This window comes from Rhinopithecus bieti, unplaced genomic scaffold (genome assembly GCF_001698545.2).
Source record: "Rhinopithecus bieti isolate Rb0 unplaced genomic scaffold, ASM169854v2 scaffold_36417, whole genome shotgun sequence".
Lineage (NCBI taxonomy): Eukaryota > Metazoa > Chordata > Mammalia > Primates > Cercopithecidae > Rhinopithecus > Rhinopithecus bieti.
The window spans coordinates 405,268-430,081 of record NW_016815677.1 but is presented as its reverse complement, the minus strand read 5'-3'; the positions used below and the strand labels follow the sequence as shown (position 1 = coordinate 430,081).

The 24,814-nt window shown below is 49.0% G+C and overlaps 2 protein-coding genes across 4 annotated transcripts in view; one reads left to right on the top strand and one right to left on the bottom strand.

The window, feature by feature from the left end:
* The window catches only part of FBXO10 (F-box protein 10), a 68,247-nt gene extending 56,754 nt beyond the window's left edge, over positions 1-11,493 (top strand). For all 3 annotated transcript variants that reach the window (XM_017853560.1, XM_017853562.1, XM_017853561.1), the window contains 4 exons: positions 789-1,058; positions 3,781-4,094; positions 6,315-6,496; positions 9,660-11,493. In XM_017853560.1, coding sequence (XP_017709049.1) covers positions 789-1,058; positions 3,781-4,094; positions 6,315-6,496; positions 9,660-9,834 — 941 coding nt within the window. In that variant the 3' untranslated portion in view covers positions 9,835-11,493. The remainder of the gene's footprint in view (positions 1-788; positions 1,059-3,780; positions 4,095-6,314; positions 6,497-9,659) is intronic.
* Positions 11,494-18,584: 7,091 nt separating this feature from the next.
* The window catches only part of POLR1E (RNA polymerase I subunit E), a 29,883-nt gene continuing 23,653 nt past the window's right edge, over positions 18,585-24,814 (bottom strand). Inside the window, 4 exon segments of the mRNA XM_017853533.1 lie at positions 18,585-19,235; positions 20,434-20,565; positions 21,331-21,412; positions 23,967-24,100. Coding sequence (XP_017709022.1) covers positions 19,076-19,235; positions 20,434-20,565; positions 21,331-21,412; positions 23,967-24,100 — 508 coding nt within the window. The 3' untranslated portion in view covers positions 18,585-19,075.

The window sequence follows — 24,814 nt, the reverse complement described above, 5'->3', positions numbered from 1 at the left end:
TGACCCCGGGGTTAGCAAAGCAGAAGGCTTTATCCCCTTTTAAAATAGCAAAAGACAGGAGTTGTGTCATGTCTTAAGAACAGGACCATTTCAGCCCTGGCTCATGTGCATGTCACTCCTCTCATCCTTTCTTTTGATCCAGAGAACTGAAAATATAATGGGAAAACAAGATAATCGCAGGAAGAAAACTCTTCTCACTCAGTGACTTTGGGCAGAGCCTTCATCTGTCTGGACTGTAGCTCTAATAATACAGTGATGATAATAAAGGTGACTCAGGCCCACCTCTCTGCTCGGCCCTTTCTATGCACAATCACATTTAATCTTCATGATTGCCTTCTGAAGGAGGCACAGTTATTAACCCCATTTGAAAGATGAGAAAACTGAGGGACAGAGAGAGGTTTGGTAACTTGCTCAGGGTCTCACAGCTGGCAAGTGGTAGGGCTGGGATTCCAACTGGGCTGCCTCCTATGCAGGGAAGGATTGGTGCCCCCTTGGCACTGTCACTGTGGGTTCATGTGCTTCTGATGTGGACATGTGGCCCTGACAGTCCTCAGAGCACTTTCACACTGTGTGGAACGAGCCAAGCTTGTGAGGTTCACCTGATCCTGACGACCTCTCTTGTGTGAAGGTGAAGTCTGCAGCTAGAGCCATCAAGTGGCTTATCCGAGGTCATTAGCAAGTCAGGGACTCTCTCCCAGGCCAGTGGCTTTTGCTTCCCCTCTCAGGGACACTCAGGTGCCGCTTCACCTGAGTTCAGTGTCGGTGACCAGCTCCTCTCACTGTTCCAGCTAACAAGGGCTGTGGTGTGTGGATGATGTCGTCCAGCCTCCCCCATGTCACCAGCAACCACGTCAGCTACAATGGCCTGTATGGAGTGGCAGTGTTTAGCCAGAAGGATGGCTCCAGCGAGTTACCTCGAGGCCATAGGGCTCAAGAGAACTTCAGTGAGGATGGGGACGCCATCCTCTGGGAGACAGAGCTGGAGAAGGAGGACGACCCACTGCGCCGGCCCATCACCATAGCTCTTGTTGAGTCTAACAGTATTAATCACAATGGAGGTGAGTGTACCCCCCTCAGCCCCTGCTCAAGAACCTTTCATGGCTCCCCACTATTTTTTTTTTCTCCGATTTAAAACTCTTAATTTAATTTTAATTTAAAACTTTTAATTTAATGTTAATTTAAAAGTAAACTTTAATGTCAAAAATGCAAACTTGGGGAGGGCAGAAAGATCACACACAAGGTTGCCACTTCACACTTGGAGGGTTGCACAGCGGCCAGGCAGAGGCACTTCTCACTTCCCAGACAGTGTGGGGGCCAGGCAGAGGCGCTCCTCACTTCCCAGACAGTGTGGGGGCCAGGCAGAGGCGCTCCTCACTTCCCAGACAGTGTGGGGGCCAGGGAGAGGCGCTCCTCACTTCACAGACAGTGGGGTGGCTGAGCAGAGGCACTCCTTAATTTTTAGATGGTGCAGCCGCCAGGCAGGGCCTTCTGCAGACTGATCCCAACTTGCCCTCAGGCCTCATCAGCCACTTCCAGCCTGATCCCCAGTCCCCCTGCATTTATTCACTAAACTTGAATCCATTCTTCCCTGCCTACTAACCTGCTGACCTCACTCATGCCGTTTCTCCCATCCACATGTCCCAAACTAACTTGAACTTTAAAACCTGCTGTGAATGTACCCCTTCATTCCTTCCTCCTTTGAACCGGGCCCTCCCCAGCCCCACTGGCATTTGTTATGGGGCCTCATGGCTGTATTTATTTCTGTGGCTGTTCCATCAACACTGATAGGCCATGAACTTGAGACAAAGAACTGAAGTCCACCCAGCTCAGTGCCCCTGTCCCTGCAGTACCAAATCCCACCTCTGGCACATACACTTTTAATCAATGCTAGGATACATTTCTCACAATTTAACATCTCTCATGAGATGCATATCATGGTTGAATTGGCAATGAGTTTTCTCTCTTAGGCAGAAAATAAAAGTGTTTTAAATCTATGTTATCCTAAACCTGATGAAAAATGGAGGCCAGGTGCCAGGGATGACGCCTGTAATCCCAGGACTTTGGGAGGCCAAGACGGGGGGATTGCTTGAGGCCAGGTGTTGAAGACCTGCCTGGGCAACATAACAAAACCTGGTTTCTTAAAAAAAAAAAAAGAAGAAGAAGAAGAAAAAGAAAAATTAGCTGGATCTGGTGGCATGTGCCTGTGGTCCCAGCTACTCAGGAGGCAGGAGGATCACTTGAGCCCAGGAGTTCAAGGCTGCAGTGAGGTAAGACTGCACCACTGCACTCTAGCCTGGCAACAGGAGTGAGATCCTGTCTTTAAAAAAAAAAAAAAAAGATGGTAGAAAATGTTTGATATTTCTTGAATTAAAAAAAAATTACTGTGTAGTTCATCTAACTCCAGGGCTCCCAAAGCTAGCTGATTATCAAAATCACTGTGGGGTGGGGGTTGGAGGGTAGGATGGATGGGTGGGTCAGGAAATGGAGGAAGGCTTATTAAGAACAGATTCCTGGGCCAGGTGCAGAGGCTCACACTTGTAACCCTAACACTTTTAGAGGCCAAGGCAGGAGGATCGCTTGAGTTCAGGAGTTCAAGACCAGCCTAGGCAACATAGAGAGCCCCATCTCTACTGAGAAAAAAATTTTTTTTTCAAATTAGCTGGGCGTGATGGTACATACCTGTAGTTTCAGCTACTAGGGAGGCTGAAGTGGGAGGATGCTTGAGCTCAGGACTCAGAGTTTGAAGTTGCAGTGAGCTATGATGGTGCCACTGCACTACTACCTGGGCAATAGAGCAAGACCCTGTCACAAAACAAAACAAAACAAGATTCCTGGGCCTGGTAAGCACTTGCCTGTGGTAGTGGTAGAGGACAGGGAGATGGATAACCAGCAGCCCTAACCCAATTATTCGGAAAATGAGTTCTCTCCCCTCCCAGGTCAGAGTTTCCTCCATGTGGCCATGCTGTCTGTCCGGTACGACAGGCAAAGCCACCTACACTCACAAATACTTACTTTTGTTGTTCTCAACCAAGCCAGGAGAAGCAACAGGCTGGTGCCACGAAGAGATCTGAGCTTGCAGGCTTGTGGCTCCACACTGCTGCAGGGCCCCAGTCATCGTCCAGCACACGACCTCCCCCAGCACTGCCCCAATAGGGTGTCTTTGAGTACACACAACCCCAAGCGTCAGTTTCCCTTTCCCAAATTTCTAACACATTTTTGACACATATTACTTTGCTTAGTAAGTTTTCTACTCCAAAATTACAGAATTTTCATTAAGAAGAAAATTTCCCCAAACAGTAGGGAGGCAGATTCCAGCTTACTGTAGGAAGGAGAGCAAAGCAAAACCTTCTAATGAGTAGATCTGCCTGTCCAGAGGGGGAGTGAGCAGCCTTGAGGCGGTAGTGGGCACCCTGTAGCCTTGAGGCGGTAGTGGGCACCCCGTCAGGGAGGTGGAAGTGGCAGTAGGATGGCGGTAGTGCCGGAGGCATTCAAGCACATGGTGGGAGCTCAGGCCAGAGGAGCCTTCTCACATCATGTTTCCCTGGCTACACTGAATAAGGACTTCATGCAGAAGAACCAGAGTTTTGTTGACGCACCTGGATTTCCTCCTGTTTCATCAGCTTGGAAGATGCAAACTCAAGGGTTGGTTCTGAGTGTTGCTACCTCTTCTTCTCCACTCCGTTCTCCTGGAGTGCACAATTCAGGGAAGGCTTTTCCTGACTGGTGGTGTCAGGGCTGACCCTGGGACCCCCCTGTGCTTTCCAACCCCTCCACCCATAGCGTCAGGACTCTATGTCCAGAGCAGCGAGGCACTGCATGTCATCACCAATGTGATCCACGCGAATGGGGACAGAGGCATTACTGTGGCCCAGAGCAGCCAACCCACCCGAGTGGCCAACAACAGCATCTCCTGCAACCGGCAAAGTGGGGTCAAGGTTGAGGCCCAGTGCAAAGTGGAGCTCCGGGGCAATGGTATCTATGACAACAGAGGCCATGGCATTATCACCAAGGGCGACAGCACCATCGTCATTGAAAATGATATCATTGGCAATCGGGGCAGCGGGCTGCAGCTGCTGCCTAGGTCTGACACTAAAGTGAGTATGTGTGCATGTGTGTGACATGTGGTGCCCACACAGGGCACAACCCTGGGACAGTCCTCGTGGCCTCTGCTGAGAACAGAACTGTAATCACTCAGCACTACAAGGGACAGTATCCCTCCTGCCAGGACTCAGCCTGGGAAATGTGGGTGGGACTTCCCACAGGAGGGGACAGAGAAACCGAGTCCTGAAGGATGAACAAGGGCTCACCAGCAGGAAGCCAGGGATGGGGTGTCACCTCCTTGTCATGGTGTTGGGAGCCTCCCGAGGTATCTTCATGGTCTCCAGGTCAAAGTCAGACTATTTCAGCTCTCTTTCCTTAACAGAATCTTGCACAGTGCCTGGCGTACAGTAGATGCTTAATGAGAGAGATCCTGCCTTGGGGACTTTGCACACACTCTTCCCTATATACCCCGCATATCCCCTGCCCGCCTTGCACTGCAGTCCTGCAGCTTAGCTGTGTCTGTTCAGGAAGAGTCCCTGAGCCCCCACCTGCCACCCGAGGCTGTTTGAGGTACCCCTTGTTTGGTGCTTTTGCCCACCCCTACCTCACATATCACTCTCCACCGTGCTCGGTCCTCACATATCACTCTCCACCATGCTCGGTCCTCACAGCACTCTCCACCGTGCTCGGTCCTCACAGAGCACTCTCCACCGTGCTCGGTCCTCACAGAGCACTCTCCACAGTGCTTGGTCCTCACAGCACTCTCCACCGTGCTCGGTCCTCACAGCACTCTCCACCGTGCTCAGTCCTCACAGAGCACTCTCCACAGTGCTTGGTATCTCTTCCTTTACCTATTTGTCTCCCCACCAGACTGAGCTCTGAGCACCTTTCTATGCAGAGCCCTGTTTCATTGTGGAGCTAAACAGACCTTGTGTCTGTCCTTGTGGAATTATGATCCCAAAGGCTCTATTTTTATTTTTAGTTTAACAGTTTTAGGGGTACAGGTGGTTTTTGGTTATATGGATAAGTTCTTTAGTAGTGAATTCTGAGATTTTGGTGCCCCTGTCACTCAAGCAGTGTACACTGTACCCCATATATAGTCTTTTATCCCTCACCCTGCTCCCACCCTTCCCCCCGAGTCACCAAAGTCCATTATATCTTTCTTAGGCCTTTTCATCCTCATAGCATAGCTCCCACTTATAAGTAGTGAGCAAGTAAGGACATACGATATTTGGTTTTCCATTCCTGAGTTACTTCTCTTGGAATAAAGGCCTCCAAGTCCATCCAAGTTGCTGCAAAGGTCGTTATTTCATTCTGTCTCATGGCTGAGTAGTAGTCTGTGGTCTGTATATATATATACACCACATTTCTTTTTTTTTTTTTCGAGATGGAGTTTTGCTCTTCTTGCCCAGGCTGGAGCGCAATGGCATGATCTCGGCTCACTGCAACCTCCACCTCCTGGGTTCAAGCCACTCTCCTGCCTCAGCCTCCCAAGTAGCTGGGATTACAGGCATGTGCTGCCACGCCCAGCTAATTTTGTATTTTTAGTAGAGACAGGGTTTCACCACGTTGGTCAGGCTGGTCTCGAACTCCTGGCCTCAGGTGATCCACCTGCCTTGGCTTCCCAAAGTGCTGGGATTACAGGCGTGAGCTGCTGTGCCCAGCCTGTACCACATTTCTTTATCCACTCTTTGGCTGATGGGCAGTTAGGTTGAATGCACATTTTTGCAATTGTAAATTGTCCTGCTATCAACATGCATATGCATATGACTTTTTCATATAATGACTTTTTTTTTCCTTTAGGTAGACATCCAGCAGTGGGATTGCTGGGTCGCCTAAAGCCTTTTTACAGTTCTGCAGCTTCATAGGTTAGTGACTTTAGGCAAGGAGTAAAGAATTCTGGGGCTTTGCCTCTGAGCACCGCGGGAGCAGAAGAAGGGAGAGAGGGACACACTTTTGTCTCAGCTGGGTTGTCAGTGGCCCTGACTCCTGACACTACCTCCCCTCTCTGCCAGGCCTTTGCATATTGTTTCTCCTTCTGCAATAGCTCTCCCTGTTCTGCATCTCATAAATGCCTACAACTTACCTATCACCTCTTCCAGGAAGCCTTCCCTGGCTCCCCCAGACTGTTCTTGGTGCCTTTCTTTGAGCTCATAGGCTCTTCATTGACCTGCCTAGCATGTTCCTGCCCCTCGGTTTTAGAACTGATAATTCACTTGCCTGCTCAGTCTATGAGTCCCTGAGGTGTGACAATCTTTGGCTGACTCTCCCAGGTAATAAAGAACCGGATCCACTCATTCCGGGCCTATGGCATTGCAGTGCGGGGCCGTGCCAAGGCCCTGGTGCAGGAAAACATCATCTTCCAGGGCAAAACAAATAAGACCATCTTTCAGCAGATCTCAAACAACCGAGAATGTGTCATGCAAAACAACAAGTTCCTGGTCTTCAAGAAAAAGTGAGTGCCTGGGGTTGCCTGAACCAGTCCTCTAGAGCCACAGTAAGCTCCCGGAAGAAGCCAGGCCCACACCCAGGGGTTATGGTTGCCCGGGCTCCCTGCAACACTGCCAGCTGTTGACTCCAGTCAGAAGAAGGCCTGTGCCTGGCTCTGTGTCAGGCCGGGGCCGAGGATTCCCCGGGAGGGAACAAGCTTTTTAAGAGTCAGGGGTATGTGGTTTCAAATCTCAGCTCTGCAGGTTACTGGCTGTGTGACCTTGGGCAACTTATTTCACATCTCTGAACCTTAGTAAAATCCATTTAATAAGATCACGCGACCTGGCTGAATCTCTGAGGGGTTGTAAAAATGTTAGTTGCTGCTGCTGCTATCCTTTAGTCGCTCTGCCTCAGTGTATCAAAATTGCTGCCACCCACATCTTCCCCAGACCTCTCTGTCCTTTCATGTTCCCCATTTCAGCAACATCACCATCCACTCAGTGTTCTCACAACAAAACTTCTGCTCCCTTTTTCTCCCTAATCCGAAGATGTCCAGTCACTCACCAGGTCTTGTTGATTCTGCTTCTAAAATGTTCCCTTTTCCGGCACCTCCTCTTCCCAACTGCTGCCACCCTACTTCAGATCTCAGCACTGCTCACCCTAACCTGTACCGCCTATACTACTGCAGTGCACAGCTGTTCCAGCTGCCTCTGCACGGGCTGTGTTCTGACTGGGCCGTGCTTTTGCTTTCCCATTCTGGGTGTAAAATCACAGTGATATTTCCTGTAGTCGGTATCACTCCTGCACCGCCAATGTCACCTATCCCCCTGCAGCAGCCTCCTGCCAGTCTCCCTGCCCGTGGCTACCCCCTGCTCCACCCTGGAGGTTGTCCCACGTATCCTGCCAGTTTAATCTTTCTAAGTGAGAGCTCTGGTCACATCACATCCATGGTTAAAAACCTCTCATGGATCTTCAGATTCTGTAGTAATGATCTCCATACTTTTTGTATTACACCCACTCTCAGGAAAAAATATTCTTTGAGGAAACCCCCTGATGTAGGTATACCTATTTATTTATTTGTTTATTTATTTAGAGACCAAGTCTCGCTGTGTTGCCCAGGCTGTAGTGCAGTGGTACAATCTCGGCTGACTGCAACCTCTTCCTCCCAAGTTCAAGCAATCCTCCTGCCTCAGCCTCCTGAGCAGCTGGGATTACAGGTGCCCACCATCACTCCTGGCTGATTTTTGTGTTTTTAGTAGAGACGGGGTTTCGCCATGTTGGTCAAGCTGGTCTCGAACTCCTGACATCAGGTTATCCACCCGCCTTGGCCTCCCAAAGTACTGAGATTACAGGTGTGAGCCACCGTGCCTCACTGGTATACCTATTTATAACTTCTATGTGTTTATTCTAGCAGTATATTATTTACATTATAAACTCTCTCCAAAATAGAAAATGTTAAAGTATAAAGTTTAAAAAAATCAAAATTCTAGTATTTTCTTCACACATCCCAGCAGATTATATTGTGGACTCCCTGGGATCCACCTCCTCCTCCCCTTTGGAGACCCCAGGGTACAGAGTACAGCCCACACTTTGCCAGAGGCAGCTCTGGTATTGTGCACTGTGAACCCTGAGGTCCTAATTGTCTCTTCCAGCCTCTCATTTCATCTCCTTTTCAGTAATGCTCCCCTGCTGCCAAACTCAAATATACACAGTCCTCCCAACATGCTTAGGCCTTTTTACTCACATGCTAGTAACCAACCTCTGATTCCGTCCACAACTTTCCAGTCCTTTCACTGTAACATCATTATCATAAAAATACATATAAGACAATGTGTTGCCTTAAGCAAATGGAGATTTAGTGTGTAAAGTTGGTTCCTTGTAACTCAAGCATTAGAAAACTGAGACCACAGCTTCACTATCATTTTATTTTTCCCAGCCCTCCATACTCTCTACAAGAGTTTGGGTGACTGGAAGCCCTCTAAATTCTATCCCCCGTAGATTTGCATTTTCCCAGATGTCATATAAAAGAAATCGTGGCCGGGTGCAGTGGCTCACGCCTGTAATTCCAGCACTTTGGGAGGCCAAGGTGGTTGGATCACCTGAGGTCGGTATTTCGAGACCAGCCTGGCCAACATGGTGAAACCTTGTCTCTACTAAAAATACAAAAATTAGCTGGGCGTGATGGCACGCAACGGTAGTCCCAGCTACTTGGGAGGCTGAGCCAGGAGGATCACTTGAACCTGGGAGGAAGAGGTTGCAATGAGCCCAGATCGCACCACTACACTCCAGCCTGGGTGACAGAGCGAGACTCCGTCTCAGAAAAAAAAATAAAAATAAAACCCAGAAATCCTGCAGTATGTAGTCTTTTGAGTCTGGCTTCTTTCACTTAGCCTAACATGCTGGAGATTCATTCATGGTGTTGCATGTAAGGCATTCATTCCTTTCGATTGCTGAGTAGTCTTCCCCTGTATGGGTGTACTGCACAGTTTATTCACTCATCAGCTGAAGGGTATTTAGGTGGTTTCCAGTTTTTGGTGATTATGAATAAAGCTTCTATAAACATTTGTGGTCATACAGCTGAAAAGAAATGGAAGAGGAAAAGTTGGATACCGTTGCACACACGTGTAATCCCAGCTACTTGGGAGGCTGAGGCAGGAGGATCACTTGAGCCCAGGAGTTTAAGACCAGCTTGGGCAACATAATGAGACCCTATCTCACAACACCCACCCTATGATCTTATCTAGATTCTTATTTAAAGTGGGGAAATCGGCTGGGTGCAGTGGCTCAAGCCTATAATCCCAGCACTTTGAGAGGCTGAGGTGGGAGGATCACTTGAGCCCAGGAGGTTGAGGCTAAAGTCAGCCATGATTGTGCCACTGCACCCCGGCCTGGGCAACAGAGTGAGACCGTGTCTCAAAATAAAGTGGGAAAATTTAGGCCTTAGGGGGACCTTGTCCAAGGCTACATGCAGAGTTGAAGGCAGAGCTGGACGTGGAATGCAGGGCTTTTGCCCCTTAGTTTCTCATCCTCCCACCTCTTTGGGCTAACACTAAACTAGAAGATAAACCTACACCTAGATTTAAACACCTGGATCCACCAATCTGGAACCAAAGTTAAGATTGTGCAGGGCATTCAGACAGCACTGCAGACCCCTCAGAAGTTCACTGATTTTCGTTTTGCACCTCCAGGTCTGATACGTGGCGCCTGGTGAACCCGCCAGCACGGCCCCACCTCGAAACCTCTCTCAGACGCCCCTCGGCAGCCCACAACGGGCAGAAGGTGACGGCCATGGCAACGAGGATCACAGCCCGGGTGGAAGGTGGTTACCACAGCAACCGCAGTGTCTTCTGCACCATCCTGTGAGGACCCAGACCTGCTTAAGGGCCAAGCCTGGATGGGTGCTCAGAGAAGCTAAGGTGGAAATAGTGCCTTAGCACTGTTCTTAGCACCAGAAGACTCTGGCCCTCCCTTCCCCCGAACAAATGGGTCCCAGGCCTTCAAAACACAGTACCTCCAGAACACTTCAGCTCCACAGCCCGTAACAAGAAGGAAGTGGGAAATGGTTTTCAAGAAGGGATAGAAGTTGGTGGGTTTCCAGTCACTCAACGTCTATAAAGATTGTGAAGAGCTGGGGAAGCTCAAATGCTGAAGCTTTTGGTCAGGATTTTCTTTGAGTTCTAAGGAACTGTGTTTTACACACACCAAACCCAGACTCTTCTCAGGGAAGAGCAGATTTACTTCTGATGGTGGGAAGTGATCCTAGTGAGGTGGAGAGAGACAACTGCCCCAGAATTTTCCCCTTTGCTATCTAGACCTGTCTCCCTCTCAGTCTCTCCAAGGACCCTACCACACCCTCCCAGCTGTCTCTGGAGGCTGGAGGAGTTGAGTTTGGTTGACCTGAGGACTTGGACATGGACCTGGGAGGGAGGAAGGACCTGGGAGCAACAGGAGGCCCCACGGAAAGGCTGCACAGGGATGAGAGAGGGACACGCTGAAACAGGTGGGGCTCCAGCATGCAGGCAGGTGCTCGGCTTGGTGGGCAGGGATGCACAAGGCTCTACTCCATCCCCAAAGGCTCCCAAATGCAGGAGGAGTCAAACCCCACGTCAGCGCACCCACACCAGCCACCCTCCTTGGCACCAGGCTGTCCAGATGGGGGAACCTGGGCCTCTCGTTTGCATCTGTGTTCTCATGGATGAGCGCCGGCCTTTACTGACCCTCCTGAGCCTCCCGACTCTGTGCCTTGGCTCATGCTTTTTCCTTCTGGCGTGCCCTCCCCCGTCTCCGTGTCCTCCTTTCCTCAAGGTTTAGCCAAGACACTGCCACCTCCACATAGCTCTCCTCGCCTTTTCCCCCTCTGGACCTCAGTAGCCTTTCTCTGCTCCCTCTCAGGGTACTGAGCACTTTCTGCCTTGTCCTAGAGCTATCTGGGTCCATAGCCTGACCCCCCACTCACCTGTGTGCTCCCTTAGGTAGGGCCACATCTGACTGCGTGTCCCCAGATCTCAGCCTGGGGCTGGGGTGGGATTAGTGGCCTGAGTGAGGAGAGGAAGGCCAGCTCCCAGAGGACTTTACTGAACTGTACTGTGAATATGTCCAAGTCCCAAAGCCAGGCGAGCTCAGACCCCACTGCTTGAGGAAGGGGGCTGGATGCAGGGCCAGCTTAGCCTGAACAATCCCCTCCCACTCGGCCTTTCCTGTGGGGCCCTCACCAGCCTGCTGGGGTCACTGTCGTGCACTTGACTGCATGGCTGGTTCTGTTGGCCCTAGGTGCTGCTCTGTTGGGTGGGATGGGAGAGGGGAGAGGGAGCCAGGAGCACTGGGTTCTCCCTGAGAACATTGGGCACAAGAGTGCTGGCCTCTTCTGTCCCTGGCGCTTCCTTTGCACTTGTTTGGTGGCCCCAATGTGAGTCGCTGTACAAAATGCTGCCTTTACTATTTTCTAAGAAATGACTTTTCTGTGAACCAACAGTAACAAAAACCTCAGTAACCAAAATAAAGTTCTATATTTTAAAAGAGGCACTTTGGGAAGCCTTTCCTTGGTCTGGGCATACCCTGGGGCTCCCAGACGGCCAGGTCCAGCACTGTTTCCTCTGGGGGAGACAGGGGAGTCCTGGGGCTATCTTGTTGGGTCCGCACGTTCCTGTGACAGCTCCTGATAGAGAGCTGGAGGGCTCGATTGGGCTATAATTCCACTCCTGCCTGCTTGCCCAGTGGGCTTTGTGAAGACAACAGAAACAGGCTGTCCCCGTGGATCACTGGACCGTCAGCTTAGGGACCTCAGACCCGGGAGCACACTTCTCCAACTTCACTTAGCATCTTAGAATTTTTGCTATATCCATATGTCACCTGAGAAGTTAGTACTTTTTCCTTTAAATCTACTTAATTTTAGAACTTTTAAATATGCAGAAAAATTGAGCAGATCGATGATTACGAGAGTTCCCATACTACCCTTGCCACCCCCAGGTTTCCATGTTATTAACATCTTATGCTATCAGTGTACATTTGTAAAAATTCATAAACTAGTACTGGTACATGATTAACTGAAGTCCATACTTTATTCAGCTTTCTTTTTGAAATGGGATCTCACTGTGTTGCCCAGGCTGGAGTGTAGGGTCGTGAATCATGGTTCACCACAGCCTTGACCTCCCCAGGCTCACTCAGGTGATCCTCCCACCTCAGCCTCCTGAGTAGCTGGGACTACAGGCATGCGCCACCACACCTGGCTAATTTTTGTATTTTTTTGTAGAGATGGGGTTTTGCCATGTTGCCCAGCCCGTTCTCAAATTCCTGGGCTCAAGTGATCCGCCTGCCTTAATGCCCCAAAGTGCTGGGATTACAAGCATGAGCCACTGTGCCTGGCCTCAAATTTCTTTAGTTTGTTACCTAATGTCCTTTTTCCATTCCAGGATCCCATCCTACAACATGTCTTTTTTTCACACACTGAAAAGACTTTTTGTATTACTATAAATATACATGAAACTATTAAAATGAAAATATTCACTTGTTTTGGTAGTTACTAATATTTGCTGCCCCTCAGGGAGAGTAACATGCTCTATCATGTTGCCATGTAAACCTGATTTGCCCAGTGAATGTGGGCAGAAGTGGTTAATGGTCACTTCCAGGCAGAAGTTTAAGGGCCATCAGAACTTGCCCCGATCGCGTGTCCCTCTGCCATTAGACCGCCATGTGTCAGACATGGCAGCCTGAGTCCCGGGGTGAAGCTAACCCAGAGCAGGGCCCCAGCTGCCTGCTGGCTGACAGACATGTGCAAATGAACGTCTATTGAAACCAGACATTTGAGGGTCATTTGTCACTGCAACTTAGCCTAACCAGCAGAACACGAGTACTTTGCTACATCCCTGAGCCACCTACAGTCATCTTAAGTTGTCAATAATATATTAAACATTGACTTGGTGAGGTCATTGTCCCCATTTTGGAGGCTGGGAGTGCTGATGCTCCTGAGGACCTGGTAGGGGCAAGTTCCCTATCAGATGTTAAGAGCTTGTAGGGGAGAGGTGTGGGGAGGGCTATCACCTGGGGCATAGGTGGCAAGGAAGGGAACAGCTGGGACACAGTTTCCCTCCAGGTCATTTGGAGGCAGAAGTGGGAAGAACACCCCCCACCTTGGCTCTCGTGCGTTTGGGGAAGAATCGGGGAGTGAGAGTGCTTTGCACAACGGGTCAGACCTGCCCAAGAAACCCGAGCCCATCTAACTTTTTACTTGCGCCAAAGTCTCTCTCCCTGGCTGAATTCTACCCCTCCTTCAGAAGCTCCTTAGTCACGACTTCTGTGGAACACCTTCCCCGGTCTCTGCAAGTATCAGTTAAGTGCTCCTTCTCCATGCTCCTGTGCCCACTCAGCCACACACCACCTGCAGATGGCACAGAATCCTCTGTATTTTCAGTCTGTTGGTTGAGGGCAGGGATTTTGCCCATCTTGTTCACTGTTGATTCTCTATGCCCAGCACAAAGCTCACTAAGTGTTGGATGGATGGGTGGACAGACAAGCAGACAAATGAGGAAACAAACCCAACCTCATTTCTAGAATCTCTACCTCCTGGGGCCCCCAAAGGACATCTCTTCACTCTGTTCTGTGACAACTCTTCAGATATTTGCAGGCAGCACCCTCATCCCCCTGGGGTCTGCTGCCCTCCTGGGTTCCTCTCATATGTGCCAGTTTGCAGAGTGTCTCTTCACCACCCTGGTCATTTCTCGAGACTCATTCCAGTGGCCTGGGTAGGTCTTGGAAAGCCCAAAGAAGCAAAATTGAGGAGTCCTGTCCTGCGTCTTAGGAGGAATGGCCCAGCTCCATGGGCAGCACTCATGGATCTAAAGAGAATTCTCTAAGGTACTGTGTTTCCTTGGAATCATTTGCTTTCAGTCTACAGTAGCAGTTTATACTGTGTCCTCCCTGGACTTACCTGTTGGTCAGTCAGGCCCCAACATTGATGTCTGCTGATGGGAATGTACAAGCACAGCAAACACCAGTATGATTTCATCATCTAGGCCTTCAGGTCTTGGTGAGGCCACTGCCCTGGTGTCTAAAGGAGGTCCTAAGTACAGCGGATGGTGGACGTGGTATGGCCAGACCAGGCAAGAGCCAGAGTTGGACCCTGGAACAGCACATGAGCCTATACTGTCAACAGCACCCCTGGGCCCCCCTTCTTCAATCTCCCTTCCAACAACACAGAGAAAGCTCTCTCCAAATGCTTTCTCATGGTGGGCTCACGTGGGGCATGCTGGGCTTATTCCTACCCTGATCAGCCTCCTGACACAGGCATGCTCGCCCCATTGGGACCTTCTCACTACCCTCCAGACCTCTGCAGGGTGCCCTTCATGGAGCTCCTGAGCCTATCAGCTGTGGTTAGTGTGTTTTTAAAATGAAGTCAAAGCTAGCATGGCCTCCTGGTGCAGCCTGAGCTATCCATCGCGGAGCTGTCACCTCTACTCTGAGCCCAGTTGTTGCAGCTGAAGATCCCATCTGTCTGGCAGTCAGGATTGCATTTCACTTCCTGCTTTGGGCCCATCATTCATGTCATCTGCTATTCTCCACTAAAAGGCCAGAGCTCCTTGGATAAAAGACTGATTCAAAGCTGGGCATGGTGGTACATGCCTATAGTCCTAGCTACTCAGGAGGCTGAGGCAGGAAGATGGCTTGAGCCCAGGAGTGCAGTGAGCTGACTGCACCACTGCTCTCCAGCCTGACTGACAGAGCAAGACCCTGTCTCTAAAGAGCAAAACCAAAACAAAAGACTGACTCCAGGGCTGCAGCAGGGAAAGTACAAGGTAGGCCTGAAATATCTTATGTCAGAAAGTAAGGAAGCACCCTTAAAATGATGGGATCCAGGAGGTTTCCTGAAGGAACTCAAGATTGGCAAAATACATACAATCCACGCATCACAAGGAATCACAGTAACAGACTCCACACAGAACACAAGACTCTTGAGTCTACGCCGATAACTAAATGAACACAAAACTTCTAAGGGCGAGAAACAAGCTCTGCCTTATAAGAGCATGCCAATAATTAGAAGAAATGATAATTTACAAAATCACCATTTTGCAACCATCTTGGTAATGGATTCAGCAAGAATCATCCATTGAGGCTGAAACTAGTAGGTGAAAGTTTGATGAGGAACAGGATACTTAGTTTCAAAGTATCCCTCCACAAATTACTTATGAACTAAAAGGAAAAACAGTAACTTCACAAAGGGGAAAACACAACCTTAACTAATACAAGTTAACAGCAGCAAGGAAAGCACAGTCGCACATCATGGGCCCCTAATGCGATGCACTTGGGTGAAGCATCACTTCTGTGCTGTTCCTGCCAAAAATGGAAATCCTGATCCGATCACAGGGAAGCCCCAAATGTCAGCTGACAGACACCCTACAGAATAACACCTCACTCTCCAAAATGTCAAAGCCAAGAAAATCCAGTACAAATCTGAACTGTTTCAGATTGAGCAAGACCAGAGGCATGGTGACTGGTGAAATCTGAACATGAACTGTGGGCTAAGTCATAGTATTGTATTAGTGTCTTCTTCCCTGCATCTGGTGGACCATGGTTATGGAAGAGAAAGTCCTGATTCTCAGGATGTATACACTGAAAAGTACTTATGGGTAGAAGGGTAGGATGCTTTCCTCAAGTGGTTCAAAGAGAAATCTCAAAATGTCTAAAGCAAATAGTAAATGGGACAAAGTATTAATAGTTGGAGAATCTGGGTAAAGGATATATAAGAGTTCTTGCAAGTTTTCTCTGTGTGAAACTGTATCAAAATACTTTCTGAAAAGAGAAGACACTTGAAAGAATGTTATAATTCACTATTTCCAGGTTAGGGTCTCCTGCAAATGTGGTAACTATGCCTTCTTTGACCCCCATCCCAATGAACAGTGTCCAACAGGTCAGGGCAGCAAGCAGAGACGTCCCTCCGAGGAACAGACTTCCTTCTGTTCATCGAACCCTGCAAGTTAAGACTATCCCACAAATTACAAATCTTCAGGGCACCAGCATCTGGCTCACAGTCCCCCTTTCTTCAAGTGAGGCCATCAGGAGACATTCTGGCAAATAGCTTAGTGAGATCAAGGTATCCTCTGGGAAGCTATTGGTAAACAAATGGGTTTCTACAGCCAGAAGAAACCCGAGTACAATTCCATGATTCTGCAAGTGTTTACTACCTAATAACCCTGCCAAGGAAGGTCTGACTCATTCTGCAGACACTGACCACTTTTATGTCAGGCATTGTGCTCGGTGGAGCCCTCTTCTGAGCCTTTCCTCAGGATTCACAATGTCCTCATATACAGGGATTTGCTTTTTAGCCCTGGGAATGTGTCCCCACCATTTAGCAAGATGCGCCTGTTGACAAACATGACAAGTATTTGCCCGCGGAGTCTTTCCCTATCCATACCACCAGTCATTACCACCTGCTTCTCCACTAGGTCAGAGGTTGTTCAGAGGGTCCCAGTCACATGCTCTGTCCAGTCATTTCCAGAAATTAAGCCTCAAAGTGTCAAACCCATCTGAATTTTAAAATTAATCACAACCTGAGGATGTATTAGAAGTCCTTTTCTGAGATTATGTTTTCCAAGGAAGAGTCACATACTTAATTTTCACAACAGCTTAAAGAAAAACAAGAGGCAAGTAGATTCCCTGCCCACATCTCCGCTGGAGGAAGACAAAGTATGCTCCAAGTGCCTCCTACCCAGGGCCAGAGGCGGATGGGGACAAAGCAGAGGAGCACGACTCTGAGGGTATCCCAGAGCACAAAGAAAAAAAGGTGTACCTGCCCCAAAACTCAGCCAAGACTCCTTTCCACTGTGACTCCCAAATGGAGGGCCCCAGGTGCTGTGTAAACTTCTCCTCTCAGAGGAGCTGAGCTCCATCTCCCTTCCTTCACTGACCCGGCCTCCCAGGCGCCGAGTATCACAGATCTCAACTGCTCCCACTTGAAGCAGGACCCTGGAGATCTGAGACTGGGCCCAGGCCACGCACCTAAGCCTTCCTGTGTCACATTCCTGTCCTTACAGCACCCCTCTGGACACAGCTTCTCCATCTCCTCAGTGGCACGTACAATTGGTTGGCCGTTATAACCCATTCATGTCCTTCCAGAATGCCTCCTGTAGCTAGAGGCTGGTGAGCTGAAACCTATTTCAAAGACTCCCTTGCTGCTAGGATTCTACATGCCAATCAGGCTCCTATATATGCACACCAGAAGGAAGCAAGGTGGAGGCCAGCTGCTTGACCTTTTGGCTGTCTCTGGTGACAAGGTGGTAGAAATACAGGACCTTTGAAAGTATGAGTAGGCTGGGCGCGGTGGCTCACACCTGTAATCACAGCACGTTGGGAGGCCAGGGTGGGTGGATCACGAGGTCAGGAGTTCAAGACCAGCCTGGCCAACATGGTGAAATCCCATCTCCATTAAAAATACAAAAAAATTAGCTGGGCATGGTGGCACATGCCTGTAATCCCAGCTACTCAGAAGGCTGAGGCAGGAGAATTGCTTGAATTGGGACCCGGGAGGCAGAGGTAGCAGTGAGTGAGATCATGCCACTGCACTCTAGCCTGGGCTCCAGAGCGAGACTCTGTTTCAAAAACATAAAAACAAAAAGAAGAAAGCATGGGTAGCTGAAATCAGCAGCCCAGTGTTGAATCTTCAGCTTCATGAATTCCAGGAGCAGTTATGAGGCAGAAGTGGCATCTGAGTCCCCAAAGCCAGCCCCGGCAGTGTATTCTTGAATTCAGCAGTCCCGATGGCAACCTTCCGATGCCCGGTCCTCTGGCCCTTCTCACAATTCTTTTTTTTTTTTTTCTTTTTTTTTGAGACAGAGTCTCGCTCTGTCGCCCAGGCTGGAGTGCAGTGGGGCAATCTCGGCTCACTGCAAACTCCGTCTCCTGGGTTTACGCCATTCTCCTGCCTCAGCCTCCCGAGTAGCTGGGACTACAGGCGCCCGCCACCTTGCCCGGCTAGTTTTTTGTATTTTTTTAGTAGAGACGGGGTTTCACCGTGTTCGCCAGGATGGTCTCGATCTCCTGACCTCGTGATCCACCCGTCTCGGCCTCCCAAAGTGCTGGGATTACAGGCTTGAGCCACCGCATCCGGCCCCTTCTCACAATTCTATAGCACCTTATCCGTACATTAAAATCCTTTCTTAAGATACAAAGAGCAATTGATTTTCTGAACTTAACACTGACTGATTCATCCCCTTCAAAGTGTGGCCTTCAGAGCTGACCCCTGCCTTCTATGTGGCCTCAGCCAGGCAGAGAAATTGGGTCACCACTTCCTCTGACTTGGCTCCACCCCATTACAACAGGCGGTATCCTACTGGCCTGTGGCAGCTCCCCATCACACTGGTGACCCAGTTACCTTCTGATAAAGCCTGAAGTGTCATTTCTCAGGTGTGCTGAGCCAGATCCTCCTTCCTTACCACGTACTCCACTGGCCCTTCCAGATCTACGAACGCCACTTCACATTTCTCTTTGGAAACCTTCATCCATTAGGTTTGACTCAGCCTGGTGAGATCTTTTCCCCGGGCCCCACCCTCCCAAATCTCCACACAGGTGAACCAACATGAGAAACATCTGCCATTTATAATCACAGCAATACCAAAGGAGAGAGATGAAGTCCAACCTGGCCATCACTTTATATTTCAGCATAAGACAAGCACAATTGAGATGCTCGCTTCTGGCTTCATACCTGTGCCAAAGCAAGGCTTCTTTTTTTCCTTATTTTACTTTTTTGAGACAAGGTCTCACTCTGTGACCCAGGCTGGAGTGTGGCCATGCAATCATAGCTCACTGCAACCTTGATTTCCCAAGCTCAAGTAATCATCCTGCCTCAGCCTCCCGAGTAGCTGGGATTACAGGCACATACCACCAGGCCTGACATTCCCCCACCCCCACCCCCCCGGATGGGGTCTCCCTATGTTGCCCAGACTGGTTTCAAACTCCTAAGCTCAAGTGATCTTCCCGCCTCGGCCTCCCATAGTGCTGGGATTTCAGGTGTGAGCCACCATCCCTGGACCTTTCCTTTTTAAAACATAAAACTGGAAATGAATAGGACCAGCCAGTGGCTATGATGCAGCCAAAATGCCGTCTGGAAAGTATGCGTCTAGGTAATCTTCCTCCGCTTTGCCAGGCGGTCTGAGGTCTGGGCTGGAGGCAGTGGGAGGGACAGGGTGCCCAGTTTGTGATCTTCCTCACTGCCGGCGGCTACAGACACCCTTCTTTTGGAGATCTTCAGCCTCATGGCTTTGGCTATCTCCATCATCCTAAGGAAGACACAAACAGAACAACTGGAGAGACCCCTCAATGTGACTGTTCAGGGGCCTTTGGCAAAAGGTAGCACACATTTGTGCTCCAGGCCATAAAGACAGAATCCCAAAGGTTGCCAGCAGGTGCAAAGCCCCTGGCAGAGAGGCAGTCAAGGTCCCTTCACCCACTGGGAACCATCAGACAGCCAATTTCATTTTAATGTGCTGCCCTTCAAAAAGATCCATATGAGTGATGAAAAACCAGGGTATCCAGAGCCCTGTGAGCAACTTTCTTTACCTCCCATAACCAAACTTTTAGCAACCAGGATTGAGCACTTGGTAGAATCTGACAGGTTCCAAGTACCTGTTCTCTTTTTTCAGCCTCACTGCCTGTGGGTACAGTTTGTGGACAGCCCTCAGAACAGTCCCTCCATGGACTGCTAGAGAGTCCAGACAGAGGTGCGTTCACAGGCTCTCCTAGACACCCTCTGGGCTCCTGGATGTCAGATGCCCTTAAATCACTGACAAAGATCAGCTGACCCCACGGTTCCTGGGTAGCTCTGCCCCTACTGTCTGAATCTCCTCTACAAGGCTAGACGGAGCCGAAATGGTCACCTCCACCACCAGCTCTCCCAGTCTGGTCAGAGAAGTGCAAAAATGACATCCCTGCCCAACAGAGGTTCCACCTGGCCTTGAACACCTCCCCTGGCAAACACTTCCATCTGATTGTGAGGAAGCTCTTCTTACTAAGCTCAGACTGGGTTGTCCTACAACTTCCACCCTGGGCTGCACCCCTCAGACCCATACAGAATCCCTCTCCCCTGTGACAGCAATTCAGAGAATGGAGGCTGCCTGGTTATTCAGGAACAGAATGTTATGGACAGGCTCAGGTCTCAAGGCCAACTACTCCCCTCTTGGTTGTGTAACCTTGAGAAAGTCATGTGCTTTTCTGAGCCTGATTCTTCCATTGTTTTCTAGGAAAATCAGTGAGATAATGACATAATTTAAGACTGTGCCTAGCACAGAGAAGGCACTCAGTAATGTCTAGTTGCTCATTCAGTCAATGATTCATTCACTGAAAATAGTCCTCTAGTTCCAAGTTGTTCCCACATTTAAACATCCTCAGTTCCCTTGGTGGTGCCTCATGCTTTCTAGTGGTACCAGAAATAAGACATCAAGGCACCCTGCAGGGAGCTCTTTATTCTGTTGTGCTCACCTTTTCTCTCTGAGCTTCAAGTCCCCCTGTAACATTGTCAGGTCAATTTGGAAGTCATGTATGTGCAAGGCAAGTATGATCACATATGCAGTAATCTTCGCCTTCATAGAATCCGAAATTAAGTTCCGTAATCTAGAAAATCAGTGGCAATAAAGGAGAAACAAAATTAAACTCTCAATTTCTCCAAAAGCAAAATAAGAACATTCAACCCTATTCTCATATGCACTGAATATCTTCCCAACTTCAGGAAAGGAAAAGGAATGTGGGTGACTTCTTTGCCCTTCCAAGGTTCCTCGGCCTCACGCACAGTGGAGCAGTGTGCCAGTCCATGTTTTCCTCTGAGGCAGACAGAGAAGGCTGGGCCTACACTCTCCCCGGACACCACTAGTGCTGAGTCTGTCCCCGCCTGCTCAGCAGGGCTGCTGGGAAAACAATCATCCCGAAATCAGCTGTGCTGATTCTTCCAAGCACACTCAAGAGCAGAAAACACACTCCAGGCAAATGGCAGGAAGGAAGCCCGGGGCAACGCTTGCGGGTCTTTCCTGAGTCACCGAGTTGGGCTGCCCTTTTCTGCAACGCTGCCTTTCCGCAGAACACCAGCTCTGTGGGACATCAGGAAGGGCTCTTCAAAAGTATGTGAAGTAAAAAAGTCTTTATTGGAGGACTTCCCAGAGCTTCTAAGATTCCCCAAAAGTAATACTTTTCCAAAAAGGACAGAGTATGTCATATTTAGCATTTGCTAAACTTACTGGGGCCCCAGGAGCCTTCCAAATGGCAGCAGTCTCTTCAGCACTGCATCTCTGTGGACATGGAATGGAGTCCAAGCCCCTGCTGCTCACTCCCAACCCTCACCTACTTTCTCCTGCACAGGAAAAATCCCAGAAACCACCCTCTGACCTGCCATTGTTGTACGTCAAGCAGGTAAAGTGCTTCAGCAGTTTGGTGTTGATGATGTGGGGAACTCCAGGTCCCAGGGCACCTACAACACAAAGTTGAGTTTGATCATTTTCTCTCAAAACCCTCAGGCCACACCTCCACCATGAGCTGAGAGAAAAGCCAGGAGCTGGGCCACTGTAATGACCAGAACCAGGTGGTAAGAGAAGCAGGGCCCACAAAGCACAACGGCCACATCGAAATGAAAACATGCTTGGTGTGCTCCAGCCTGCAGCTTGCCCTGCACAAGAGATGCTGGTGATGGGGCAGTGACAAGAAAACACAGCCGGAGGCCTAAGGACGCAGATTTAACATGACCTTAGAAAACAAAAATTGTGCTGAAAGCTCAGGGAGAGACGGGGAAAGGTGGAATTGGAATGTGAAAATAAGAACTAAGTGGCCAGATGCAGTGGCTCACACCTGTAATCCCAACACTTTGGGAGACCGAGGCAGGCAGAACACCTGAGGTCAGGAGTTCAAGACCAGCCTGGCCAACACAGTGAAACCCCACCTCCACTAAAAATACAAAAATTAGCTGAGTATGGTGTAATCCCAGCTACTTGGGAGGCTGAGGCAGGACAACAGCTTGAACCCGGGAGGCAGAGGTTGCAGTGAGACGAGATTGCGCCACTGTACTTTAGCCTGGGCGATAGAGTAAGACTCCATCTCAAAACAAAAACAAAAAAAAAAACTGGCTGGGCGTGGTGGCTCACACCTGTAATCCCAGCACTTTGGGAGGCCAAGGCGGGCAGATCATGAGGTCAGGAGTTCAAGACCAGCCTGACCAACATGGTGAAACCCCGTCTCTACTAAAATACAAAATTAGCCAGGTGTGGTGGCGGGCACCTATAACCCCAGCTACTTGGGAGGCTGAGGCAGGAGAATCCCTTGAACCCAGGAGGTGGAGGATGCAGGGAGCCGAGATCGAGCCACTGCACTCCAGCCTGGGTGACAGAGTGAGACTCCGTCTAAAAAAAAAAATTTAAAAAAAAAGAACTAAGCAAATACAAGCTGAGTGCGGTAGCTCACACCTGTAATCCCAGCCAGCACTGTGGGAGCCCCAGGAGGGTGGATCACCTGAAGTCAGGAGTTCGAGACAGCCTGGCCAACATGGAAAAACCCCATCTCTACTAAAAACACAAAAATTAGCTGGGCATGGTGACGCCTGCCTGTAATCCCAGCTACTCAGGAGGCTGAGGCAAAACTGCTTGAACCCAGGAGATGGAGGTTGTACTGAGTCAAGATCATGGGACTGCACCCCAGCCTGGGTGACAGAGCGAGATCCTGTCTCAAAAAAAAAAAGCATGACTAAGCAAATAGTCATGTCCCACATTACGTTCTTTTGGTCAATGACAGGCCACATATGTGACAATGGTCCCGTAAGATTTTGTTTTACACAGGGTCTTGCTGTCACTGAAGCAGTGGTGCATTCATAGCCCACTGTAACCTTGAACTCCTAGGCTCAAACACTCCTCCTGCCTCAGCCTCCCAAATAGCTGGGAGTACAGGCATGCACTACCCCAGCTAATATTTTTATTTTTTTGTAGAGATAGTGTCTTGGTATGTTGCCCAGGCTGGTCTCAAACTCCTGCCCTGAAGTGATCCTCTCACCTTGGCCTCTTAAAGTGCTGAGATATAGGCATGAGCCACCATGCCCAGCCGGTCCCATAAGATTATAATATCATAGTTTTACTATTCTTTTTCTGTTTAGATACATTTAGATACACAAATGCCATTGTGTTACAATTGCCTATAATATTCAGTATAGTAACATGCTGTATAGGTTTGCAGCCTAGGAACAGCAGCTTACAACATATAACCTAGGTGTGTAGTAGGCTATACCATCTAGGTTTATGCAAATATACTCTGTGATGTTTGTACAATAACAAAATTGCCTAAGGACACATTTCTCAGAACATATCCCCATCATTAAGTGACACATGACTATACTGAAAAACAGGAGTATAGACTATTGGATGCCCAATCACAGTAACAACAACTAAATATGCCTTGTGCCTAAAACCACAGACATCTCCTCCTGGGTTCTAACTCTGGGTAGGTATGAGGGTGTGACCCACAAAGCATCCTAGCTACAGGTGACACTGGGTTACCATCAGATTGGCACTCTCCTGTTAGAAATCAGCTGACACAACACAAACCTGCCACAAGCTTTCAAGATACATATGTGTAACTCATAAGCACTCTCTCCATACACACACACACACACACACACACACACACACACACACACACGGCTGTTTGTTCTAACAGTCCCTTAAAATTTTCATTTTATTTGACCTGGATATTCTACTTTGCCTAATGCAGAATAGAAGTAGCAAATGTTAGCTATGGAAGGACCCTGAACTCTCATATAATCCAACGTGGCCCCAATTTTCAGACGAGAAAATAGGAGATCCAGAGAGAAAAAGGGGCCTGGCAAGTCCTCTCGACATGTCAGCAGTACCAGCAGGAATCTCACAGTTGACAATAAAGACTTGGACAGACATATCAATTTTCTTCTCTCATTAGAACTGATGTAAGAATTATAGACAAATAACAGACTGGAAACAATTAGAATTAAATGTTTACCATAGACTTACTTTTCCGCTTAACTACCCTCTGAGATCGAAATTTGATGAGGGTATCCAGAAACCATATGCATCGGGCCTGGCGGTCTCGGCTCTCCATGTCTGATGGCAAAGACTTCAACGCTTCTATGACAAAGGTGCAATGGCTGAAACAAGGAAAAGAAAGAGAGGCCTGTGTCAGGGTAAGACGGACTCTGTCAGGAACTATTTCCCTCTTACAACAAGAGCAGCAGGCACCTCTCACCCCTGACACACTCAACAGCTAATGAAAGCCTGGGCAACAAGGCAAGACCCCATCTCTACAAAAACTTAACCAGCATGGTAGCACATTCCTGTGGTCCCAGCTACTCGGGAGGCTGAGGCGGGAGGATCACCCGAGCCCAGGAGGTCAAGGCTCCAGTGAGCTGTCTGCGCCACTGTACTCCAGCCTAGGTGACAGAGCGAGACCCTATCTCAGAAACAAAAAAACAAATGAACAAAAGCAGCTGATGAAGGCCAGTACACTCAACACTCCTTGTAACAGGAGGAACATGGTTTAGTGCAGGGATCAATAAAGGGCTAGACAGTAAATATTTTAGGCTTTGGAGGCCATACAACCTCTGTTGCAACTACCTGACTCAGCCATTGTAGTGCAAAAGCAGCCACAGATATTACTTAAGTAAATGAATAGGGCTGTGATCCAATAAAACTTTATTTATACTTTACTTACTTACAGGCAGCAGGCCAGACTTGGCATGTGGGCCGTAGTCTGCTCACCTGTTTTTGTAGTCAGGAACATACACTCTGTAGTCAGCCTGCCTGGGTTTCAATCCTTTCTCTGCCATTTAATGTCTTAGGCAGGTTTCTTTTTTTGTTTTTTT